General features: G+C 35.0%; 1 protein-coding gene and 1 non-coding gene across 3 annotated transcripts in view; both read right to left on the bottom strand.

Moving 5' to 3' along the window:
• Nucleotides 1–23,859, bottom strand: part of DNAJC13 (DnaJ heat shock protein family (Hsp40) member C13) — a 125,207-nt gene that overhangs the window by 44,608 nt on the left and 56,740 nt on the right. Inside the window, exons 18-32 of one of the 2 annotated variants that reach the window (XM_043595398.1) lie at nucleotides 22,449–22,524; nucleotides 22,097–22,192; nucleotides 21,150–21,293; nucleotides 17,279–17,293; nucleotides 16,617–16,699; nucleotides 15,092–15,245; nucleotides 11,818–11,921; nucleotides 11,571–11,730; nucleotides 9,042–9,104; nucleotides 7,874–7,975; nucleotides 6,095–6,199; nucleotides 5,513–5,715; nucleotides 4,340–4,424; nucleotides 1,504–1,658; nucleotides 1,004–1,049 (exon numbers count right to left, since the gene is read on the bottom strand). In XM_043595398.1, the coding sequence (XP_043451333.1) occupies nucleotides 1,004–1,049; nucleotides 1,504–1,658; nucleotides 4,340–4,424; nucleotides 5,513–5,715; nucleotides 6,095–6,199; nucleotides 7,874–7,975; nucleotides 9,042–9,104; nucleotides 11,571–11,730; nucleotides 11,818–11,921; nucleotides 15,092–15,245; nucleotides 16,617–16,699; nucleotides 17,279–17,293; nucleotides 21,150–21,293; nucleotides 22,097–22,192; nucleotides 22,449–22,524 (1,591 nt within the window). The remainder of the gene's footprint in view (nucleotides 1–1,003; nucleotides 1,050–1,503; nucleotides 1,659–4,339; nucleotides 4,425–5,512; nucleotides 5,716–6,094; nucleotides 6,200–7,873; nucleotides 7,976–9,041; nucleotides 9,105–11,570; nucleotides 11,731–11,817; nucleotides 11,922–15,091; nucleotides 15,246–16,616; nucleotides 16,700–17,278; nucleotides 17,294–21,149; nucleotides 21,294–22,096; nucleotides 22,193–22,448; nucleotides 22,525–23,859) is intronic. The other variant, XM_043595399.1, reaches the window with a different exon arrangement.
• LOC122492433 lies at nucleotides 9,596–9,702 on the bottom strand. Its single transcript, XR_006299620.1, has one exon. It is a non-coding gene; the product is annotated as a U6 spliceosomal RNA (small nuclear RNA).

A 23,859-nucleotide genomic window follows, 5' to 3' on the forward strand; every position in this document is an offset into this window, starting at 1 on the left:
TCTAGAGTTCTGTTACAAACACAGTTTTGCTGTAATTATTCAAAATACTGTTAGGTGAAATGATATATCATTTTTGTTATAAAAATTTGAAAAAAAGATTCCATATGCATAACTGCACAGAAAAAAAGGGGAAAAAAAGAAATGCCAAAAAATGCCTAATGTTATACTGTGGTGGTCGCATTAATTTTTTTAAAACTCTTTTTATATTCTCATTTTCTATTTGTATAAAGCTGCGGAAATTATACTGCCTGGGCATCACTTTAATATTATTAGATTATTTTCCAGGCCCTCCCTGGATGCTCTAGAAAACATGACATTATACCACCTTGTCAAAGAGGTGTAACATTCCTTGGTTAGTGTCCTCAGCAGTGGACTGCTGTTGGTTTATTATTCTGCTCACAATAAAATCTGAAAATCAATGCTCCGTGAAAACTCTAACAAAATTTGAATCATCTTTCAGTTATATTTTGACAATAAATACCTCTGTAAAATATAGGTATAAAGTTTCAGGTTGTCAAAGCTATCTGGATGAACCTTAGCTTTTTTTGGATTCCTATTCTTCCCCAGTAAAATGGCAAAGATACTTGAGAGCACCTGAAGAATTAAATAGCTTCAAAAAAGAAATTGGCACTTCTGCCACCTGAGGATCTGAACAAAAAGAAGGATGAAGTCTTTACTGAATTTTAGCTGAGTGTGAGATTCAGATATATACTGAGGTATTTATGGAAGTTATTAATCCAGGTTTTACACAACGGGAACAAGTTATATTCACAGCAGGGTCATGTTATAATTCATATCTGCAATTTCTAATGGGCTACATTTATTTTCATTAAAAAATATTAGCTTAGACTTTCTCTGTACAAGGTACCACAAGGAATGTGAAAGAGGAGTAAAACAGTACCTGCCCGCAAGTGTTTATAATCTAGTAAACATACACAGCTCAGGACAGTTTAGTGCCAAACAGCTTATGCAGCGTCAAGTTACATGAATTAATCTGGCTTACCTCCTCAGACTTGAAAGCCTGTTTGGTATGTGTATACTTCAAAAATCTAGAAAAAGAAATTACCTGTCAGACATAGGAACTGATTTAAATTAAGTAATCTTAGTTTTCTAAAGATCAGATTTTTTTATACTCAAATAAAAGCCATGAAAGGCAACTTGTAAAAATACATACTCCCAAATTGTTTAATTTCTAATTAAGGCAAGAACTTAAATGAATTAGAAAGATTTTTAAATGATGGTCATATTAAGAATATATAATACGAAAAATTACCTAATTTGAAGAAAAAAGCAAAATGTCAAACTGTACGTGCAATATGAACATAGTGATGTTAAATACATATTAAAACTGTATAAAAGATGGTGATAAATTCTCACGTTAGATGTGGTAAAGTGGTATAATTATTTTCCCCATTCTAATTTCCAAATTCTCAGACAAAAAGTTAAACAGCTGTCCATGTACATTTGAAATAATTTTAAATAGATTACCATTAAAGTTCTTACCGAGCAACAGGAAGCACATTGGAACCTGTATACATCATGATAAAGAAAAATACTCCACTAAGATAAAGACGAGGTAACTGTGGGTTATCTTGCATGATATGGTATAACAAAATCGCAACCTTCTCAACAAGTATAGGGTCAAAGGTCAGCAGTAGCTAAAAAAATAAAATGTTTTTGTTACTGGATTATAACAAAACTTGCAATAACATCATTTACTTCACGCTTATGTACTTCATGTGCTGAGGTTACACTTTCTTATATGTAATAAATTACAAAATAAAAATCTGTGGGATTTAGTAAGCTACTGTCTACCAGACTCATCAGATTTGAAAATTAATTCATTTAACAACATTTAATGCAGAGATAGTAAAATATTGAGAACTGTTCAAAACTTATTCAGAAAAGACCCAAAGATGCCTGAAACTATGCTGTCATGATTACAGATAAAACCGTTTCTAAAAAAAATAAAAATAAATTAAAAAAAAAAACGTTTTTTATGCAGGAATCTTCTTAGGTGGCCTTTGTTAATGACAAAATAAAAAAGAAAAAGGTAGGTATGCTTTGGGTTAGTTTCAGGATGTAAAGAATTCCCTGGAGACTCCTTGAGAACTCAAGGAGCAGAGAAAAACTATCAGTGCACACTAACAGTACTAAAAAATGAATCTACAAGTACAAGTAGAAGGAACGTGGGTGACCAAATACTAGTGGTACATTTACTGCTGGCCGAAAGTACTAAGAGACGTGATCTCTAAAAAAAATTTGAGCTAGTAATACTTAAGGGAATATCCGGGGCCACCAAAAGGAGTCTGGGCTTTTGAAAATCATATAGAGTTGCTATGAATAAACATTTGATCAAGAAATTTTCTAAGTCTTAACACAAGTGGCACTTCACTTTTCTATAAACATTTCCAAAGAATCCCCAGTGTTGGGTCAAATGCCACTAGTACAAAAAAATAACAAGAGTAAATACTAGCTCACACTAGGAGGTCAAAGTTCCAGACTCAGGAGACTAAACTGGTGTATGTCTTGCCTTTGGTAAACTAGATTTCTCTGTGTTCTGGTGTCTTATCTGTTCCTCAAGGTATTTTGATGTAGTTATTTAGTACTATGAGATATTTTACAAAGGAAAAACAGATACAGTAACAGGATTTTCCCTAGTGTTAGTAGCAGTCGTAGCTCAAGACTTGACATCATTTTAATTAAAATATGGGAATAAACAGGCAAAAACTCAGAATATTTGAAATTATGACTATACCAGAAAACCTAGGACATTCACTCACTGTATCTTAGACACACTCTAAACATTCCAAAGCTGTATCAAAAGGTAAAACCGGTGTGCTCTTAAAGTCAAATGAAGTACAGAAATCTGTACCAACCGATGTAGATAATGTGTTCCTGAAAACTACTATAGCTGCCTGTGTTTAGCAAGAGTAAGGTCTCCCAGAATACAGGAAATTAAAGAAAAATAAAATATGTTCTAAAAGTATTTTTTGAACTCAGTATATACAAAATATATACACTATTAAGAGCAGTTAGAGTTAAAAATTAAATTCTTCTGAGTCATTTTAATTGTTCAGCTATTACTAGAGATTTTTTAGTTAATTTAAACAGACTCTTCCCCTCGAAAGCTTCATGTTATGCCAACCACATCTTTTTTTTTTCCCCAGTCATTCTTTCCTGGCCTGAAATTCAACAATGTTCGCATTCACTTCTTTCTTTTCAGCTCCCTGATTCTTGAAAATAATGCTTGGGAGAGGTAGATTTTCTAGGCCTTTATCTACATGTCCAGAAGAGAAGGCAGATCCCTCTTTTCATTCTACCTCACATAAGCAGCCACACAGTTCTCTAGGCTGGGGTGGATGGCGGGTTACAAGAAAGAACTGCAGTGTTCTTTCATGTAAGCACTGAAACAGAACGGTCCACAACAGAAAAGCATACAAATTTTGCAATGCTGATATGCTTAAGTAACAGAAGTCAGTGGGGGGTGGGGTGGGTAGTCAATAGGGTACTAGCACTGTATTTCAGAACTCTTTTTCATTATCAGTGACTTGCACAGGCACTTACCTATCCATGAATGTAAAAATATACAAACTAAGTAATTCTCCTTTCCCATTTCACATCAATGTTTAAGTGATATGTACAAACAGCAAAGTTACTGGCATATATATACTTTAAAGTCACATCATGTGTGGTTAATATAAAAAATGAGATTTAACAATAGGACACTCCATAGACAGGAGGGAAGCACTGACCTGAAATCTCTGGGACCTGACTTATTTGGATTTAATGCTAATCTGGAGATACCTTAATTCCAGAACAGCAGAATAATGAGGGGGAAAAAAAAGAAGAAAAGATACTTTAGTATATCCTGCATAATTCCAACTGAATGTACCGGATCAGCTGCTGTCCTTGGAAACAGCAGCTCTCCTTTTCTTTAACTGAAAAGAGTCAAAACACTGAGGCAAACTGGCAAGACAGCTGTGATTATTTCTTGAGACACAGCCCAGCACATGTCCATTTCTGGCCCACTAGTGTGCTTCCCAAGAGTCCTAACTTCAATGGTGTGATTTTAAGAATGAATAAAGAAAACCTTTTGAAAATAATTCTGGAGTCTGGGGGCTTCCCATGTTTAGGCTCTTGGATACACAATCTTCCACACTTTATTCAGAATATCAACTCAATTAGAAGTAAACTAAATGTAAATCAAAGTTGAGGCTTTTTGGAAATGGAATAGACTATAATAAAAAAAAAAAGACTAGGGTTCATAATAAAATTGAACAAGGGAGAATGATTCTTAAAATACTGTTTCTAATTTGATAACATAAAGGTAACTCACCTGAATGATATGGGGTAGGCAAGCGCTGTCTGATAGCAGTCTTTTCACTCTGGGTAGAGGCCGAATGATGGCATTATCTTGATCCCTAGAAAATATTTTCTAAGGTCGGCATTTAATATATCTATTAAAATTTGTATGTGCAGAGCATAGGACATTCTACTAGGCATGAAGCATGTTACCTTACTTTTTTGTTAATGAAGACTAAGCTCTCATACAGCTGGGAACATGATTAGGTATTTTGGTTTAAATCTATTTGGCTGCTTAATATGACTTCATTTCCTTCCATAAGATTTCCTTGAAAAACAGTACCCTAGAAGAGCCAAAGACTCTTATTTATTATTTAATTGATTAAACTTGGTGTTGTCCAACACACTGTCAGAGGATATTTCCCCCCAAAGGGCATATCAAACGTTGTTACATAAATTTAAACTTTAGTTTAACTACTCTCAGTATTTTCCATGTATAGCTTTAATTTTAATGCTACATTTTTTTCTAAATGCTAATTGTATGCTTTCAAGTGTGATCTGAATTTTAAAGAGAATTGGAACCATGAAAGCTTCAAGTGTTATAAAATTGATAGTCCCTCTGTAGTTTCCATCACAAAATATCTTTAGTACAGTAATAAACAAAATGATGCATATGCAAATATTTTATAAAGATAGAAAAATTCCCTGCAACAGTTATAATTATCACTGTATAACAAACTCTCACCTTTACTGATAAAGTGGAACAAGACCTGGGGCAAGATGTGGGCTTAGGCTCAAGTTCTATACCAGGAGTGGCTAACGTGACAGATGAAGAGCTGCTGGTGGCACTCACCGCTGTCTAGGACTACAGTGTATTTATTTACTTCAAATGTTCATGCCTGCTTCCTATGAATGTGACAATTGTTACTGTTGCCAGAGTGTAGCTAGTAAGCTTCAATTTGGTAGCTTCAGAGAAGTCTCCCAGAGAAAGTTACCTTCTAGCTACTTTATCAATATAATTTGCAAGTTATTTCTTCTGTTTCAAAAGCTCCAAAACTCAGCAGCATTCTCTCAAGGTCACAAAAGGAATATCTTTGCTCTAAATCACCAGACCAATCCCATTTTGTTACTGAGGAAGCACCCATTGGGAGAGAACAAGACATTTCAGAGTACCTCTTAACCATGGAAATGTTCAATTACATTTTACCTGCTTGGAAAATATCCACACATTGTGATCAACATGTTCAATATAAGGGTAGCAAGGTCAGTTTCATTTAGTACAGCCTGTCCACTGGCTAACAGACACCACTTAAGCTGAGGTATTGCCTGAAGTGGTCGCCATCCATCCATGCCTTGAGCCCAGCATCTGGTTTTTGCATTTAACATTCCTTTGGTCCACAATTCTTGCATCTAAATGAATGGAAGGCACCATTATTACAAACATGAATGAAGCAAAATAAAGTTTGCTAATGTCTTGTATTCTGTGATAAATACATGAACTATGGGAATTTACATCCAAGTGTACAATCAAAAAAACAGTAACAAACTTTTGTTGACAAGCCTTCAGGAACCTGAATTAGGTTACTGCATGTCTGTGTATGTGTATGTGTGGTTCTTTAGAACTGCAAGCCATCTAATCCTTCATATGGAAAATGAATGGCAGAGCCGTTGGAGCTAATGATAGTAATTCAAACCATAGTTTAACAATCTTCAACACCCCTACGTTTGCTAAGCAGCAGGGCATAAGAAAGACTAAGACCATCACAAAAAGTTCTTCTAAGACACAAACCTCATGAAATCCATATGGGCCACTCCTCTCTTTGTCTGCATTGCCAAAGTACCATTCCTTTTCACTCTCTCTTTTCATATCTGGAGCAGCTTCAATTACGTTGCTCTAAGTTTTAAAAAGATTTAGTTATTTTCCAAGGCAGAAATCTAAGGGGCCAGATATCATAAAAAGTAACACAGTACTAATTTCCTGGCTTTACATTCCTTTAGAAAATCACCTTTCACATGACTTTTTCAGAGTTAAGAATCAAATGTCTGACCTAGTAGTTCAAAAAAGCTATTTCCTTATTAATATGCATTTGAAATAAATGGTTTCCTAAATTCACTTGGCAATCGAAGTTAAATTCAAAGACATCTACATTCCCTATGGTCATTAATAAATTCTTAGTACAATAACATTTTAGTAGCAAAGAATATTACAAATAACTATATAAATAAACACGTTAACCTTAAACCACAATGCTGAAAATCCTTAAATTCTTTTGAGGGAAAAAACTCATCCAACTAAAAGTTTCAATAAGCATCCAAGATCGAAAAGTTAAAATACCAAAAATTTTTAATACTATTAAACGCTTTCAATTTACTACCCTCACTACAGATACTTAATTTTATAGGTCAATGTTTATGAGAACCTAAGAGAAAAATTTTATGTAGTTAGTGTATTTTATTAAAACAAGGTTTTAACTACCCTATTAACTTTTGGTTTGATTCATATAGAGAGGCACAGCAAAGTGGTCAAGAGCAAAGACTTCCAGATTCTAACTCTGGCTCTGTTTCTTAATGCATGACTTTGGACAATACACTTGGCTTCTCTGTCCCACAATTTCTTCATCTGTAAAATGGGAGGGCTGTCATGGAATTTAAAGAGTTGATACATCATTGGGGCGCCTGGGTGGCTCAGTCGGTTGAGCATCCAACTTCGGATCAGGTCATGATCTCACAGTCTGGGGGTTCGAGCCCCGCATCGGGCTCTGTGCTGACAGCTCAGAGCCTGAAGCCTGCTTTGGATTCTGTGTCTCCCTCTCTCTCTGCCCATCCCCTGCTCGTGCTCTCTCAAAAATAAACATTAAAAATTTTTTTAAAGAGTTGATATATCACGTATACAAGAATAGTACCTGGTATACTGTAATGCTATACATGCATTACAATTACTAGCATTTATCCCTGATAATAGAAAATGCCATATTCTAAATATTCATCAAATAGCACTTTTGTACACAATTCAGCCAAAAACTAAGACAGAATATCTCAAACCAGATTAAACAAAAACAAACCACCACAAAAATCACCAAGCTAGGTATAGGTCTCTTGTACAAGTTAGGTGTCAGAAAAGACCTTTTAGTAAAGACTTGCAGCTCTACCCTCTTACTGGCTGGTTTCAATAAGGGCTCCAGATTGCTAAAGACAAAGTATATTCTCAGTGGCTAGAACTAAAAGTTCTAGTTCCATAACTGATAGTCAGTTTAAATCTTAAAGATCACATTGCCTCAAAATAAGCCACATTAGAAATACCGTTACTTTAAAAGACAAGAGACACAAGAAAAATAAAACTGGATCAACACTGTCCATTTTAGACTGCTCTTATGGTTATTTTAACTTTTTGTGTGTGACCTAATCTCTTAGGCATTAGTTCTATCGTAATTATTGGATATCTTAATTATTGGCTATATTCATGGCCATGTATACTGACATGTTTTCATGCCAAATTTTTATGATTCTTTTGATCCTAAATTGTACTCGAAGACCATTAAACTTGTAAAATCTAGATAAGCATACGTACTTGCAGTGGTACTGTAGCTCGGCTTACGTGGAGATGTGCAAGGGTAAGCAAGTCCACAAGGATCCTAATTCCATTTGAATCCATGAGATCCTTAACATTTCTCTGGAAGACAAAGACACCTTTACATAATTGAAAATGTTTCTTCCAAACAGGTACTATTACCTACAAGACTCCCGAAGAAGAAAATATTTAGAATCTTGTTGGAAAGACTGACCTACAACTGATATTACTTAGTATTCAAGGAACATGAATTCGAGGAACATGAATTTAGATAAATGTGAAAAGAGCCAAGAGATCGCATAAGAATTTTTACTTAAACATATTCTGAGAAAATTAAAATAAAAATAAAGCCTAGCAGGAATAACACCCACGGTAAACTCTCTTGTTCTCCAAGTATCCTGCATTTTCCTAGGTTATTTTTGTTAATAAACAGATTGTAATCAGAAATAAAATATGGTATATTAAAAAACCTTTTAACGTTCCAGTTTGTTTTTGTAAACTTAAGGCAAAACTGGTAATTTCTTATAAGTTAGAAATATACAATTTAAATTTCCTTAAGACTTATTAATTACACTTCATTTTAAAACGTGCATCATCTTCTAAAGATGAGACTGAAACTAAACAAGTTAAAATATAAAGATCTGCTCAGATTTCATTGCAACACCATATAATTGTGAACTGATGCTATATTTACAACTATAAATTCTTGTTGGAAACAGTATAAGCCTATTAAAATGTCTTAAGAAGAAAATGTGAAGAGCTAAATGGAGTCTTCAGTTTATGTCTTCAAATTAATTATCATCAAAATATACACTGAATAAATTAGAAACTTTCCATTTTATGTCAAACATTTGTTTTACTAAAAGTCCAGTCTTAAAGAGTCCCTAAAGAATAATCGGATAATGATTTCATCCCTCATTATTCTTCATACAGAATTTGATTAGTCTTAATTTATTTAGTATCATCTGTAAGAGTAGGACAGAATGTGCAGAGAATATCTGACAAAAAATTTTTCACTCAGGTAGAGCACACTCCTTTCATCTAAAAGGAGAAAATAAGAAAAGAATCACATCTGGATAATTAACCCAAACTGTAATAATTTATTTTTTGTTATATACTTATGTGATTTATTTGAAAATAATTGCTTATTTAGGCAAAGATACTGCACCTTATTAAGGATCAACTTGTTAAGGAAGAGGATCAACCGATCTCGTTCAAGTTTGTCTGTGCACTAATGAAATAAATGAGAATTTAGTCAGAAGTGAGAGAAACACAAACGAAGATTATCATCATCACTGGACAAAGTCAACAACAGTCAATAAGAAATAGTGTCATCTTTTTTTTTTTTTTTAAAGTAGGTTCTACACGTAGCATGGAGCCCAATGCAGGGCTTTAAATCACGATCCTGAGATCAAAGCCTAAGCTGAGATCAAGATGCTTTGGCTAACTGAGCAACCCAGGTGCCCCAAAATAAGATCTTTTAAACATCAAGAAAATGAGAGAAGACTGTAATTCATCAATGTCTTGCATTCTCTGCAATTTTATATAACTTATCCAATTTCCCTAGGAAGGCATTTATTTTATTTTTTCAATATATGAAGTTTATTGTCAAATTAGTTTCCATACGACACCCAGTGCTCATCCCAAAAGGTGCCCTCAATACCCATCACCCACCCTCCCTTCCCTCGCCCCCATCAACCCTCAGTTTGTTCTCAGTTTTTAAAAAATATGGAACACTTCACGAATTTGCGTGTCATCCTTGCACAGGGGCCATGCTAATCTTCTCTGTATCGTTCCAATTTTAGTATATGTGCTGCCGAAGCGAGCACGGAAGGCATTTATTTTAAAAGTCAAAAACAGATATATAGCTTTAAGAATGTATATAAAAATGAAATAAATAAAAGAATTGGCCCAAATGATGTGAATGCAAACTGGTGCAGCCACTCTGGAAAACAGTATGGAGGTTCCTCAAAAAACTAAAAATAGAACTACCCTACGACCCAGCAATTGCACTACTAGGCATTTATCCACGGGATACAGGTGTGCTGTTTCAAAGGGACACATGCACCCCAATGTTTATAGCAGCACAATCAACAATAGCCAAAGTATGGAAAGAGCCCAAATGTCCATCGATGAATAAATGGATAAAGAAGATGTGGTATATATATATACAATGGAGTATTACTTGGCAATCAAAAAGAATGAAATCTTGCCATTTGCAACTACATGGATGGAACTAAAGGGTATTACGCTAAGTGAAATTAGAGAAAGACAAGTATATGACTTCACTCATGTGAGGACTTTAAGAGACAAAACAGATGAACATAAGGGAGGGGACACAAAAATAATATAAAAACAGGGAGGGGTACAAAATATGACACTCATAAATATGGAGAACAAACTGAGGGTTACTGGAGGGGTTGTGGGAGGGAGGGGATGGGCTAAATGGGTAAGGGCACTAAGGAATCTACTCCTGAAATCATTGTTTCACTATATGCTAACTAGTTTGGATGTAAATTAAAAAAAAAAAAAAAAAGAATTGGCCCAAATGATACTTCTCAAGTAAATATTCTAAAGAATGATTAATAATGTTTCACATAAATCACATCATGATGAACACAAAACAAGAAGGAAAAATATATCTACCTAAAAATTACAAATGGTATGCCACAAATACTCAGGTTCACTGGAGTAACAGTGAATTGGAATTCAATAGTACAAACTGGTATAACAGCAAAGAAAGATTTTTCATCTGGTTATGTTATTTCCTAGGTACATTTTGTAACCTTATCCAGAATCAGTTTCTTAATGTACAAAGCATGACTGACACATCAGGTAACTATAACAAGCACTGATTATAAAAACCATTTAAAAATTGATGAAATAGGGGCACGCAGGTGGCTAAACGTCTGACTTCAGCTCAGGTCATGATCTCATGGTCCATGGGTTCGAGCCCCACATCAGGCTCTGTGCTGACAGCTCAGAGCCTGGAGCCTATTTCAGATTCTGCACCTCCCTCTCTCTCTGCCCCTCCCCAATTTATGCTCTCTCATTCTCTCTCAAAAAATGAATAAACATTAAAAATTTTTAAATAAAAATTTTTAAATAAAAATTGGTAAAATGGTGCAAAGGCAGTTCGCTGAAATTTAAATGGTTAAATGTAAAAGAAACAGAAGCACAAATGAAAGAACAAAGTGTATATACTGCAGTAAGTAGGTAACACTCAAATTTGGGCTGCACTAGATGAATGGATCAGTATGTTCTTTCCCCCAGCCAAGCTCCAGTGTCAAATGACAAACTTTCTAAAATGTGCTAACTCAAGGTTCCCTTTTTTTGGTTACCACTGTAGTTCTAAAAAGTTTTACTATCTTCACACTTAGAAATTTAGTATGCTAGCATCATTTAAGACTTTTTCCAAACTGGAAAACCAAATATACACACAAATCTAAGAGTCACTATTTCTTTTACACACCTGTCCAGCTCATCCATACTTCACTGACATGGACAAACACTAACCCATTTATTAGTCATTTTCCTATTCATCTAACTTATATTTAATTGAGTATCAAGTAAATTACACAAAAATTCATGCAGAAAGTTATGGTAACAATGTAATCAAACAGAATTTAGTTTTAAAAATGTAACAAGTACGCCAAATGCACTACCATATAGCAATTTCCTTAAATGATATCCTTACCCTCTCTAACATTCCAATGATATATCTCGTATCTGTAAAGGGTCCTATTTCTTCATGACATCTGCCATAAACAATAGCAAGGGCTTGTAAACATAAACACTTCATGTTTACTTTTGGGGTGAGAAGGAAACGATGATAGAGCTCATTGAAAAACTCATACCTAGATTAAAAAAAAAAAGTTCACAATAGAATTAGCCATGAAACTACTAGTGAAAACAAATACAACAAGATATGAAGAGTAGCTTACGATCTCTTAATTGATCCACTTTCTTCATTCTCATCTTCCTCCAATAGTAACCTCAGGTAATAGTCTCCTATTTTGATTTCCTCTGCGAGGCACTCATATTTAACCTTTATTAATAAATGCAAATTATATTATTTTAGTTTACAGGAAGTTTTTGACAGTTTCCACATAATCATTTCTCAAATTCTGTTCAGAGCTTTTTTCTTTTCTTGTTAAGATCACCTTTAACAGAAAAAAAAAGTCATCATTTCTTAAAATATCTGGTAATTATGATTAATATGACCTACTATTTTATTTAAGTGTTAAAGAGCAGGAATTACATACCAATTTTATGAATATGAAACTTGCGATAAAAATTTCCACAGGACTATATGGTATTAATGAGGTTTAAGGGAAGGAAAACTCAAAACACTGTTAACAGATTATCTGCTTCATTCCCTTCTCAGTTTGCCATGACCAACTACAGAGTAAATGATCCGGCATCATACACGGCTTGTGCAATTCACACAAGGAACCTCAGGTTTCCCTCATCTCCCAACATATCAACTACATTTTATGGTGTAATTTTTGTTTTGTTTTGTTTTGTTTTGCTTTGTTTGAGAGAGAGAGAGAGAGAGAGAAATAGAGAATATGAACAGAGGAGAGGGAGAGAGAGAGAATCCCAAGCAGGGTCCAGGCTCAGTGCAGAGCCCAAAGTGGGGCTTGATCCTAGGACCCTGGAATCATAACCTGAGCTAAAATCAAGAGCCAAACAATCAAGTGACTGAGCCACCCAGACGACCCTATTGTATATTTTTATTTACTCATTCTCTGTATGTCAAATTACCCCAGATTACAAAAGAGGTGATACATGAAGGAGGAGCCCATGATCAGGAGCTAAGGCAGCACCATAACCCTTGTACTCAGACTATTACAAAAAGGAATTCCTTGACCAGATTATTGAATTCTTTTTCCAAAGCCTAAAATAACTGATTTCTAAAAATATAAATTATATAAAATCATGCATGCACACACACACATTTCACTTTCATTCAATTCATTCGACTTCTATCTATTAAGCATATAATACTGTGTGTGCCATGCACTGTTCTAGTCATCAGGGATACAGCAATAAACAAACATAAAAATTACTGTCCTTATAGAAGCAGCAGATAAAAAAGTAAAATATGGGGGCACCTGGGTAGCTCAGTCGGTTAAGTGTCTGACTCTTGGTTTCAGCTCAGGTCATGATCTCATTGTTTGTGAGATCAAGCCCCCTGTCAGGCTTGCTAACAGTGCCAGAGCCTGCCTGGAATTCGCTCTCTTCTCTCTGTGCCGCTCTCATTGTGCACATGTATATATGCTCTCAAAATAAATAAATATTTTAAAAAGTAAAGTATAATTAACAGTTGGGTGACAGTGCAATGGTGAAATAAGGCAGGGAAAAAGGACAGTGTGTGTGCTTATGCGGGGGGCAGGGGGAGGGATATCCATGTACAAAGAGGGCTGCATGTTTAAACAGACTGGCCAGGAAGGGTCTATTCAGATGATGATATGCAGGAAAAGACCTGAAGGAGAAAACAAGTTGAGGCTCTCCAGGAAAAATAATATTTTAGTTAAGCAGGAATACCAAGTAGAAAGACCTTGAGTCAAGAACATGAATTTGGTGTTTCCAGGGAAGTCAGTGTTGCTGGAGCAAAAGTGAAAGGCTCAGTAGTAGAACATGAGAACAAAGAAACAATGCTGCGGGTCGGGGGGGTGCACAGATCCTGTAAGTCATTTCAAGGACCCAGGCTTTGACAAAGTAAGATGGGAAGTGACAGTGACAGACGCACCAGAGGGCTCTGGTGAGCACAAGAGAGACCTGATCTACTTACATTTTAACAAGATCATAATGCTGCTATGTTGATAACATTACAGGGAGGCAAGAGTGGAAGCAGTTATACTGATATAATCCCATAGAGAGAAAATGGTTGGGTTCTGGATCAATTTGGAGGATGCACTGAATAGGATTTGCTGATAAATTAGGTTTGGGGTATAAGAGAAAAGAGGACTTCAAGGGTTTTGACTAGAAAATAAGGAGGAGCCATTATCTAAGATCAAAAAGACTACAAGAAAAGTAGGTTTAGGGCAAGAATAAGAGCACAGTTTAAGAGCTATACTCTAGAAGCTTACTGGATATCCAATTAGAAGATAAAAGTATGAGGTTGGGGCGTCTGGGTGGCTCAGTCGGCAGAGCATCTAACTTAGGCTCAGGTCATGATCTCACGGCTTGTGGGTTCGAGCTCCACGTCCGGCTCTGTGTGACAGTTCAGAGCCTGGAGCCTGCTTCTGATTCTGTGTCCCTCTCTCTCTCTGCTCCTCCCTGGCTTGTGGTCTCTCTCTCCCTCTCTCTCTCAAGAATATTAAAAAATTGTTTCTAAAGATAAAAGTATGAGGTCAAGAAAAAGAAAACCTGAGCTAAAAATATGGAAGCCACCAGCAAATAAAAAATACTGGAAGCCATGAGAATGGTGAAGATCACTGAGACAATGAATATAAGAGGTCCAAGCACTGGTCCTCTGGGACAATTTAGCAGTTGGGGAAATAAGGCAAATGAACAAAGAAGGAGGAATGCACCGTGAAGGAGGAGAAAATCCAGGAGAACACGGGGTCTCAAAACCAAGTAAAGGAAGTTTTTCAAGGAGGAGAGAATGAGCACAAATTGTTTTATTTTGGAAATGCAGTTGAATTCAAGATCAAAGCCTGTGGGGTCATGAGTAAGTTCATATTTACAGCTGTTATGAGAGTTTACATTATACACACAAATAAGATTATCTACCACCACTTTTTTTTTTTACCAACATGTTTCTTGATCTTGTTTTGTTGTTCTTCACATCAATATTTTACTAGAAAAGCAAAATATGGCCACATTCACAAAACTACCACAAAAAAATTAAACAAGGTACAAATAGAAGGAAAAAGGGAGAACAGGCTATGTTTTAATGGAGAAAAAAAAAATCTAAGGAGAAAAAAAACAAGCAAAGAACAGATCTGGAAAGTACAGGATCCAATTCATTAACCCTCTACATGGTTTTCAGGCACAAAGCTGAGTTACTTAACGTAAGTAATTTTAATTTTTTGTCTCAGGCAAATGTTAAAATTTTCTTTTAACATTTTAACATTTCTTTAACATATTTTCCCCACAAAATTAAGAAGGTAAAAATGTTATATAACCACAAATCTTAAAAAAAAAAAAAACCTCCAAAAATAACATGTGCTTTAAAAAAAAAATTAATATTACAAAGTTAAACTTTACCTCAAATTCATGGTGGTTCCAAGAGATCACATTAGCACTACCAAGCTCTCTATCAATATTAAATGCTCTCATTTCAGATTCAAGACTATCTCTCAGTTCTTCTCGTGTTTTGAAATTCCAAATTAGGTTTGACTTGGCATGATCCTGACCAAACCTATGCATATAATCAGAAAATAGTAGTAAACGATAAACTTTTTAAAAATCTATAAATACCCCTTATTACATTTTATAGTAAAAAAAAGTGGAATTAATAAACTCCAAAAAGTATAATGAAGAAAATAAAATCTCTGTAAAGTACAGTACAATATAGAGTCTTGGTGACAGGTATCAGATACACACTGTAAAATTCTTTGACCTTTTTTGTACATTTTCAAGCTTTCATAATAAAATGCTAGCGGAAAAAAATGAACCTAAACTGTAAAACAAATCTGTGTAGATTTCAAACCAAGGAACTGTTATTTCAATTTCAGTATTTATTACTGGTATAAATTCCAGTCATAAAATAATTATAATCAAAAATCAAATTTCACGTTGGAGATAAGAATTTCTGAACTATGGCGGGTGAAGTGTGTAGGATGAGCAACATTCTAGATAAGAACGTTACAAACTACCTAAGGAAGAATATGACTAAACTGCCAAACTCAGATTGGTATTTACAAAATATCTTCCTTTTGTTCCTGGAATAATTTAACTTGTGATAAACTTGGACCCAGGTCTGAACTGGAGGTAGAGGGGCTTCATATCCTTTTCACTTTCATTCTGCAACCCTTCTAGAAAGTCTAATGTCAGAATTCCAAGACAGTTCTAGGGAAGACAACATAAAAGAAGAATTCCTGAGGAAGAAACCAATATTCTTAAGGCCATACTATATACTGTATCTATACTATATGCTTTAAAAGTATATTTTGGGAAGTATATTATATATAAAAGTATATTTGGGAAGTTTCCAAAGCAAAGCAGTATTTTCCTTTATTAGCCAAGGTATAATCAATGTCAGCTTCCAGAATAAGTACAGTAAGTTATCCCCAAAAGTTTAGCAAATCCCCAAAATGTTTCTAAGTCTTTCAATGTGTATATATCTGTGTGTGTTTGGGGTGGAGGAACAGGAGGCAGGAGCAGTGGATGGAGAGAAGGGGTCAATAGATCAGAAAGGCTGGACAAGTATAAAAAGGCCAGCTAAGCTGGATACCCATTTACCTCAAGTCTCATGTTTTCATCCATCTGCCTCTTTTAAGACCCCATTTCTAACAAGGCTTAAAGGTTGTAATGCTTAAACTGATTATCTCAAAGCCTTAATAAAATTTTAAAAGTGACTTTAGCTCCTCAGACAACCAACACTCTATAAAAGACATTAATTTTATGGAAGCATCATTAATCATACCGATCTTAACAGTTACAGTTTTTTAACTTAATGCTGTAAAAGTACTCATCGCATAAGTACTAATTTCATGCATGAAAAACCTATGATGATTCCTCTAATGGCAATGCCAAACTTTATCTGTTGGAAGAGAGGCTTTAAGTTTACCTGTAATAGAAGAGATCCCAATTTGCTTCTATTTTTATTCTTTGTCTTCTCTTTCGAAGAACAACTGGCTTTTGATTTATATTCTGGAAAAACAAAAACAAAAACAAAAAACTTCATAGTGCTCAATCTGGGACTACCAAATAGGCTCAGTCAGAAAATCATCACTTTTTAAGTGATGAGAGACATTTCCTACATCAAATTTTGGCAGAAACAAGTTAATGAAGCAAAATCTATAAAATATGAATATAAAATATTAGATTATTTCACAAAATACTATTGTGCTAGCAGGTATTTCCACAGTGTTGTTGAAATATTTTCCATTGTAGCCTAGTTGTTCCAACACCAAATTGTTACAGTTTACAGTGATGACTGATAAAATTTGTGAGTCAAAAACAGTGACTTGTTTTAAACATTTACATGCAGTTAATACACAAGTCATGGGAAAATAATAAATGCAAAAGATTATAGGTTATTAAACTGCCACCAAAGCCATAATGCGCAAGTATAAAATTGAAATAGCTAACAGACAAGAAATAAGAATCTACATTCAGACACGTGAGGTGAGACTTGAATTTAATTTATTAGACAAAGAATCTCAAAGACAACTCCACATGCCAGGCAGTTTAATGCATTTCACACATGTAGCAGGGACTTAAACTCACCATATTGTTTCTCTCCTGAATTTAATTGTAAAAAGGAAAAAATAAAAGTTTTAAAGAAAATAAAAATAACAGAATGAGCGTGAGTTAAGCTGTATCTATCACACAAATTCCATGAGGATGTCACCAATACAAATTACCTTCACCTTAAGACACCTGCTTCTCTAAGTCTGTGACTCAGATTTTAGGCAGTCATAAACCCATTTGAGAATTCAAAGAAAGCAATGGCCTCCTATTCCAGAGAAAGACATACATAAGGTTTATAACTGGAGGGTAAGATTTCAAGGATTTCTTAAAGTCTATATATGGGCTGGCAGTTAGGTATCTCTGCTCCAAGTAAAACCTGTAGATACGGCAGATGTTAAAATTCTAGTCCTTAATGTAACAGAACCAAAAAGTAGAAAGTATTATAAATTAAAACATGAAAGTCTGTAACTTCATTAAAGTGGCAAATTACCTAAAATAAAGCAAGAAAACAGACCAGATGACATAAAAAGAATAAAGGCTAAATGAGTAATGAATTTTAAAAAGTAAATGCTGTTTGAAAAATAAAATCTGGGGCGCCTGGGTGGCGCAGTCGGTTAAGCGTCCGACTTCAGCCAGGTCACGATCTCGCGGTCCGTGAGTTCGAGCCCCGCGTCGGGCTCTGGGCTGATGGCTCAGAGCCTGGAGCCTGTTTCCGATTCTGTGTCTCCCTCTCTCTCTGCCCCTCCCCCGTTCATGCTCTGTCTCTCTCTGTCCCAAAAATAAATAAACATTGAAAAAAAAAAAAAAAAAAAGCACCTTTGCTTTAAAAAAAAAAAGAAAAATAAAATCTATCGGTTATATAAGGAAATGTCTCCTACAAAGTTGTAATTCTGTGCACTCTCATGAAAACTCATGTAAAGTGACTTGAATAAAGCAATAAATAATTCAAAAATTTAGTTTATTGATAAACCTTTCTCTAAAACCTCTAATTAAGGAGCACTTTCTTCAATTTCCCCTGCTCTCAGGACAAAAAGCTGGGGGTCTAGAGTAGTGAAAACGTAAATGCTATACATTAAAAAATATAACCAGCTCTCCATAAACAGAGCTCATGGACTCAGAAACTTAGGCTAAAACCCTTAACTAAACAAATTCCTCAACTAAAAAAAAAAAAAAAAAAAAATTTAAATAGAAGTAATTTTATACATTAGCCAAAGATTATTAATTGGACACAGAACATTAGCTACAAATGAAATTGACTTACTAAACGCTCTGATTATATAAGAAATGCAGTTCATTTCAAGGCTAGCCAGTTAATCTTGACAATGGTTAGTTTTCAGACTAGCTAAAGCACATGATCATTCCATATATGGGTGTTAATATTTCTACAAAGAAAATAGTCACAAAGATTATTCACTGTTTTCTAAAGAAATTAGTGTTAAAAATAGTACCATGGCAAAAATAATCCATTTGCTACCAAAACAGTTTCTTGACCAGCATATATACTGAGCATCATTTTTTGCTCAACATTTCAGATAACACTCGTAAATGAAACCAATAGACCAATAAAACATTATTTATGTTAAAAAATATATTCTTTTCCCTCTGAATTGTTCTCTTTAAATAACAAATGCTTCAGGGCACCTGGGTGGCTCGGTCGGTTAAGCATCTGACCTCAGCTCAGGTCATGATCTCGTGAGTTCGAGCCCTGCGTGGACTCTGTGCATACAGCTCTGAGTCTGGAGCCTGCTTCAGATTCTGTGTCTCCTCCTCTCTCTGACCCTCCCATGCTCATGCTCATGCTCTGTCTCTCAATAATAAATAAATGTTAAAAATTTTTTTTTTAAATAACAAATGCTATCCACATTTAGAACTAAAATAAAGTAACTTTGTGCTAAAACTTATGCTGGATAAATGTTACGTAAGAAAGCTGATTCCAATAACTTATTTTCAGTTAGATAATTATATCCAACAGCTTGAGTAACTATTAATTTAGAAATGGGCTTAACTACGTGAAGTCAGCTCCTAATTTTTTATTAACTGAAAATCATTCATATCCCTATTTATAGATTTTTGACTTTCCAAATGTAACAGCAATATTATCATGACCAGATATGTATAGTGTTTCTATTGTTACTTTGTTATAATAAAAAAGCAAAGCAACACTACAGAACAGAGAAGGGAGATACTGTTATTCTGATTTTATGAAAGAGGAAAGTAATGTTCTGAAAACCCGTAACTTATGTTTGGGGTTAATAAATGATAAAACTAGGGGTGCTTGGGTGGCTCTGTCAGTTAAGTATTTGATTCTTGATTTTAGCTCAGGTCATGATTTCACATGATTTCACTCGCAGTTTGTGAGTTTGAGCCCCACAGGGGGCTCTGCACTGACAGTGTGGAGCCTGCTTAGGATATTCATATTGTCTCTCTCTCTCTCTCCCTCTCTCTGTCCTTTCCAGAGTCTCTCCCCCCATGCCCAAAATAAATGAATAAACTTAAAATAAAACTAGGCTCAGATGTAGGTTAAACAGTTCAACCTTCAGTATTTTCACTATCGTAGCCATTCAGAAAGCCTATCTAGTGATTCTTTATATTGCATATGCCACTCATACAAATCAGCACGATCACATTTATGCTCAAGCTCTAAAGAACTGAATTTTGGTCTCATTTTCACATAGACACACAAGACTGTTATGTTCTGCTACACCTGATGCCTTATGTTTGGAAGTTCTGGAAATTCATAAGAAACCTGTTTAGCAAGATATTTATATTACTTTCTCTGTATAAAGAAATAGCTACCATAAGCGAAAAGATGCTCAAAAGCAAAGAATCTCAGTGTGGTTAACAAAAACTGTGAGACCAAGTCAACTTTTATAGTTGACTTAACCACTGCACATTACATCCTAGAGAGAAGAGTGTATTACTGAAATTAGGTTCTACTGATTATATATACTACATGCTGAAGAATCAGACCTGACCTGATTTGAGGAGCTAATATTGAAATTTAAGTACATACAGTAAGTTTAATTTAAAAATATGAAACTTATGGGGTGCCTGTGTGGCTCAGTCGGTTGAGCAACTGACTTTGGCTCAGGTCATGATCTCACAGCTTGTGGGTTTGAGCTCTGCATCAGGCTCTGTGCTGTCAGTTTGGAGCCTGGAGCCTGCTTCGGATTCTGTGTCTCCCTCTCTCTCAGTCTCTCGCAAATCAGTCTCTCTCAAAAAGAAATAAACTTTAAAAAAATGTTTTTTAATAAATAAGTAAATATATATATTTATATGTGAATATATATATATATTCGTGAAACTTATTACCAAAACACTGGTCTGGCTAGCTCTGAATAAAAATGCTAAACAAGAAGAGCACCTTTACTTTTATAGCCATAAAATAAAATTCAGAGGGGTGCCTGGGTCACTCAGTTGTTAAGCATCTGACTTTGGCTCAGGTCATGCCAGTTTGTGAGCTCAAGCCCCACTTTGGGTACAAATGAGCCCTACTTCTCTCCTTCTTTCTCTGCCCCTCCTGGGATTCTCTCTCTCTGTCCCTCACACAATTGCACGCACGTGCTCTCCCTCAAAAAATAAAGTTAAAATAAAAGTAAAATTCAGAGAAGGAAGAAAAAGAGATACATATGGATAAAAAAGTATAGGAACTGAAAATTATGGAAGAAAACTTAAGAGTGAAATTTTACATTCAATTTAATATAAAATACCTAAGTAAAAACCTAATCACAGATTCTTAAAACTATGAATTAAGAAAAACTTATATAAAAATATGAATCAATTAGGTGACATTTCTTCGTATGTTCAATCAGAAATACTGGACTACCATCTCTGTGAACAGGAACAATGAGAGTAAGCCTGGGATATACAGAAGCGCTAGAAGTTTGGATGCAGATTTTATTTTTACCTCTTTTTGTGCAATGCCCATTCTATCCCTCCAGTGCATCAACACAAGATCTACTTTTTCTTTGGCAAATTTTTCAACTTCCTTAGCAGCTTTCCCAGCTAGTCTTTGCCATTCTGGAACTTTATTAAATTTTCCATACTGATCCTGTAAAATAATGTTAAAATCCATTACAGTCCTGTTTGTAAACTTATTTTTAAAATCCAAGTAAAGCTGAGTCACACTATTTGTTTTACATGATAAAATACATACTGGATGTTGGGGGCTCAGTGAAGAAACAAAGTGAAAATTTCTACAATAAATTACACTTTTGTCCAAGAAATCTTAACTTTTCTGCTTAAGTTTCAAGATGATTCCTACGTGAGGGGTGGTGGGATGTGAATGGGAGATGGGTGCAAATAGAAAAATGGGATGAGGTAAGGAAAAGAACACATACAAGACATTATTACAACAGTGTATCTTGAAAGATGTTTAAGTAAATTTTCTGAGATAGCCCAACCTTAATAATAAAGATAGCTTTTGTAAGAAAAAAGTCCTACCTAAGTTAATTTTTTCACTGTTGGCCCCTTTCACCAACAACATTTATCAATCACATATTACGTGCAAAATATCACATTATACATTTGAAACTTTAAAAAAAATCCATTCCTGAATGTGGCAATAAGCTGAGTGAAGGGAAACAAAACATACAAGATTACTACTATTCATAATATTAGACTGCGGTGACAGTTTTACAACTCTATAAATATAAAAAAAATTACTGAATTGTATACTTATAACAAGAGAATATTATAGGATGTAAATTTTACCTCAATAAAGTGGTTAATGATACAAAAAGAGTACTATTATTCAATTCCGTGAATTCTTAGTTTATCTCTAAAAATTTTATTGTGTTTCAGAGAAGAGTGTTCTTTTCAACCTGAAAAGACACTTAGGACAATCATATTTACCATTGCTATTTTCACATTATCTCTAACATGCATGCGATCAGCATCCTTCTCAGGAACTGGATCTGAGCTGTCCAAGTATGCCAGCAAGCCTGGCGGCTAAAAGTAAACAAAAACAAAACATAAAATCCATTTGCAAAACAACCGCACAAAAGAAAATTTAGCTTCCAAACTCAAATAAATACTATGATTTAAGCTATTGAGGTTAGCATTTATTATGTGACAACTTCTACAATAAACATCTTTTAAATAAAAAACAAACTAAAAAAATCCTTTAACAGTATAAATAAACTTACTCAATTAAATCTTATTGGACAAGAATGCATAAATCTTCTTGGTCATTCAACAGACTTACCAAAATGCGTTTCAACAGGTTTGTCGCAGTTATGTTATCAGCTGTCCAGAGTCCCACTAAATGTCTACTTAGCTGTCTGAAAAAAGCAGACGTTGAGAAAGGTTTGCTGCTTTATCTCAGCTAGAATAGAAAGGAATTTTTAAGAACAAAATATCATATAAGCAATATGGCTACAGGAAAAAAAAAATCATTCTGACGTTAATATTTAAAGTTAGTACTTCAATGCGGAGAGGTGAATCAGATAGTAATTCAAAATATTGCTCATGTTTTAGAATTTTCTCCAGTCAAAATGCTTCCCTGATCAACTCCCTGATTTTCAATGGACCTGAACATGAAGTAGGTTCTTACCTCATTTAAAGACAGGGACAATAAATAAAGCAATTAGACTGGATGATACAATTAGTTTGCATAATAAGTCCCAAAACAGTGATCATATAGCATTCTGGCATTCCTTGGAAATCTCAACATGAGCAAAAGTCAGTAACTATGTTCTAATATAACCTTTTTAGCAAGGTCAGGGATAGAAAATATTTTTAGTTTTGGAGCCTAGACAAAGACTCAAAGCACTTAGAGCAAATTATTCTACTCTTGCCACTTTAATTTTTTTACGTTTATTTTTGAGAGAGACACAGAGCGCAAGTGGGGGAGGGGCAGAGAGGGACAGACACAGAATCCAAGCAGGCTCCAGGCTCTGAGCTGTCGTCAGCACAGAGCCCGACATGGGGCTCAAACTCACAAGCTGTGAGCTCATGACCTGAGCCAAAGTCAGACACTTAACTGACTGAGCCACCCAGGCACCCTTAATCATGCAACCTTCGAAGGTAAAAACATATTTTGGTTCAAAGTGGAAATCTAAGATCCATGTTGACTTATGACTTAATCATTTATTAATCTTAACCCTCGTGATAACATCTGTCTCCTAGGCTAATAAGCTCCTCATAAGCAGAAAATATATTTCATTGTTGACCCTTCTGTGCTTCCGTAGGGATTCAAATTGCCATGTGCTTCAAGAATAGGCATGAAACCTGTGAGTGAAATAACCAAACCTATAGACATATATATATTTATAATACGTTACATTCCCAGAAGAAAAAAGCTTAAAAACCCAAACTGCACTTTGTTACGTTACCAAAAGAAATGAACACCACTAAAACGTTCATTTCTGGGGCACCTGTGGGCTCAGTTAGTTAAGTGTCTGACATTTTGTTTCAGCTCAGGTCACGGATGATCTTGTGATCATGGGATCGAGTCATGTCAGGCTCTGTGCTGAGTGTGGAGCCTGCTTGGGATTCTCTCTCTCTCTCCCTTTCTCTCTGCCCCTTCCCTGTTCATGCTCTCTCAAAAAGAAATAAACTTAAAAAAAAACAAACCTGTTCATTTCTGTGCCTATTTGGAAATTACTAATGAAGTA

This window comes from Prionailurus bengalensis, chromosome C2, assembly GCF_016509475.1.
Source record: "Prionailurus bengalensis isolate Pbe53 chromosome C2, Fcat_Pben_1.1_paternal_pri, whole genome shotgun sequence".
Classification (NCBI taxonomy): domain Eukaryota; kingdom Metazoa; phylum Chordata; class Mammalia; order Carnivora; family Felidae; genus Prionailurus; species Prionailurus bengalensis.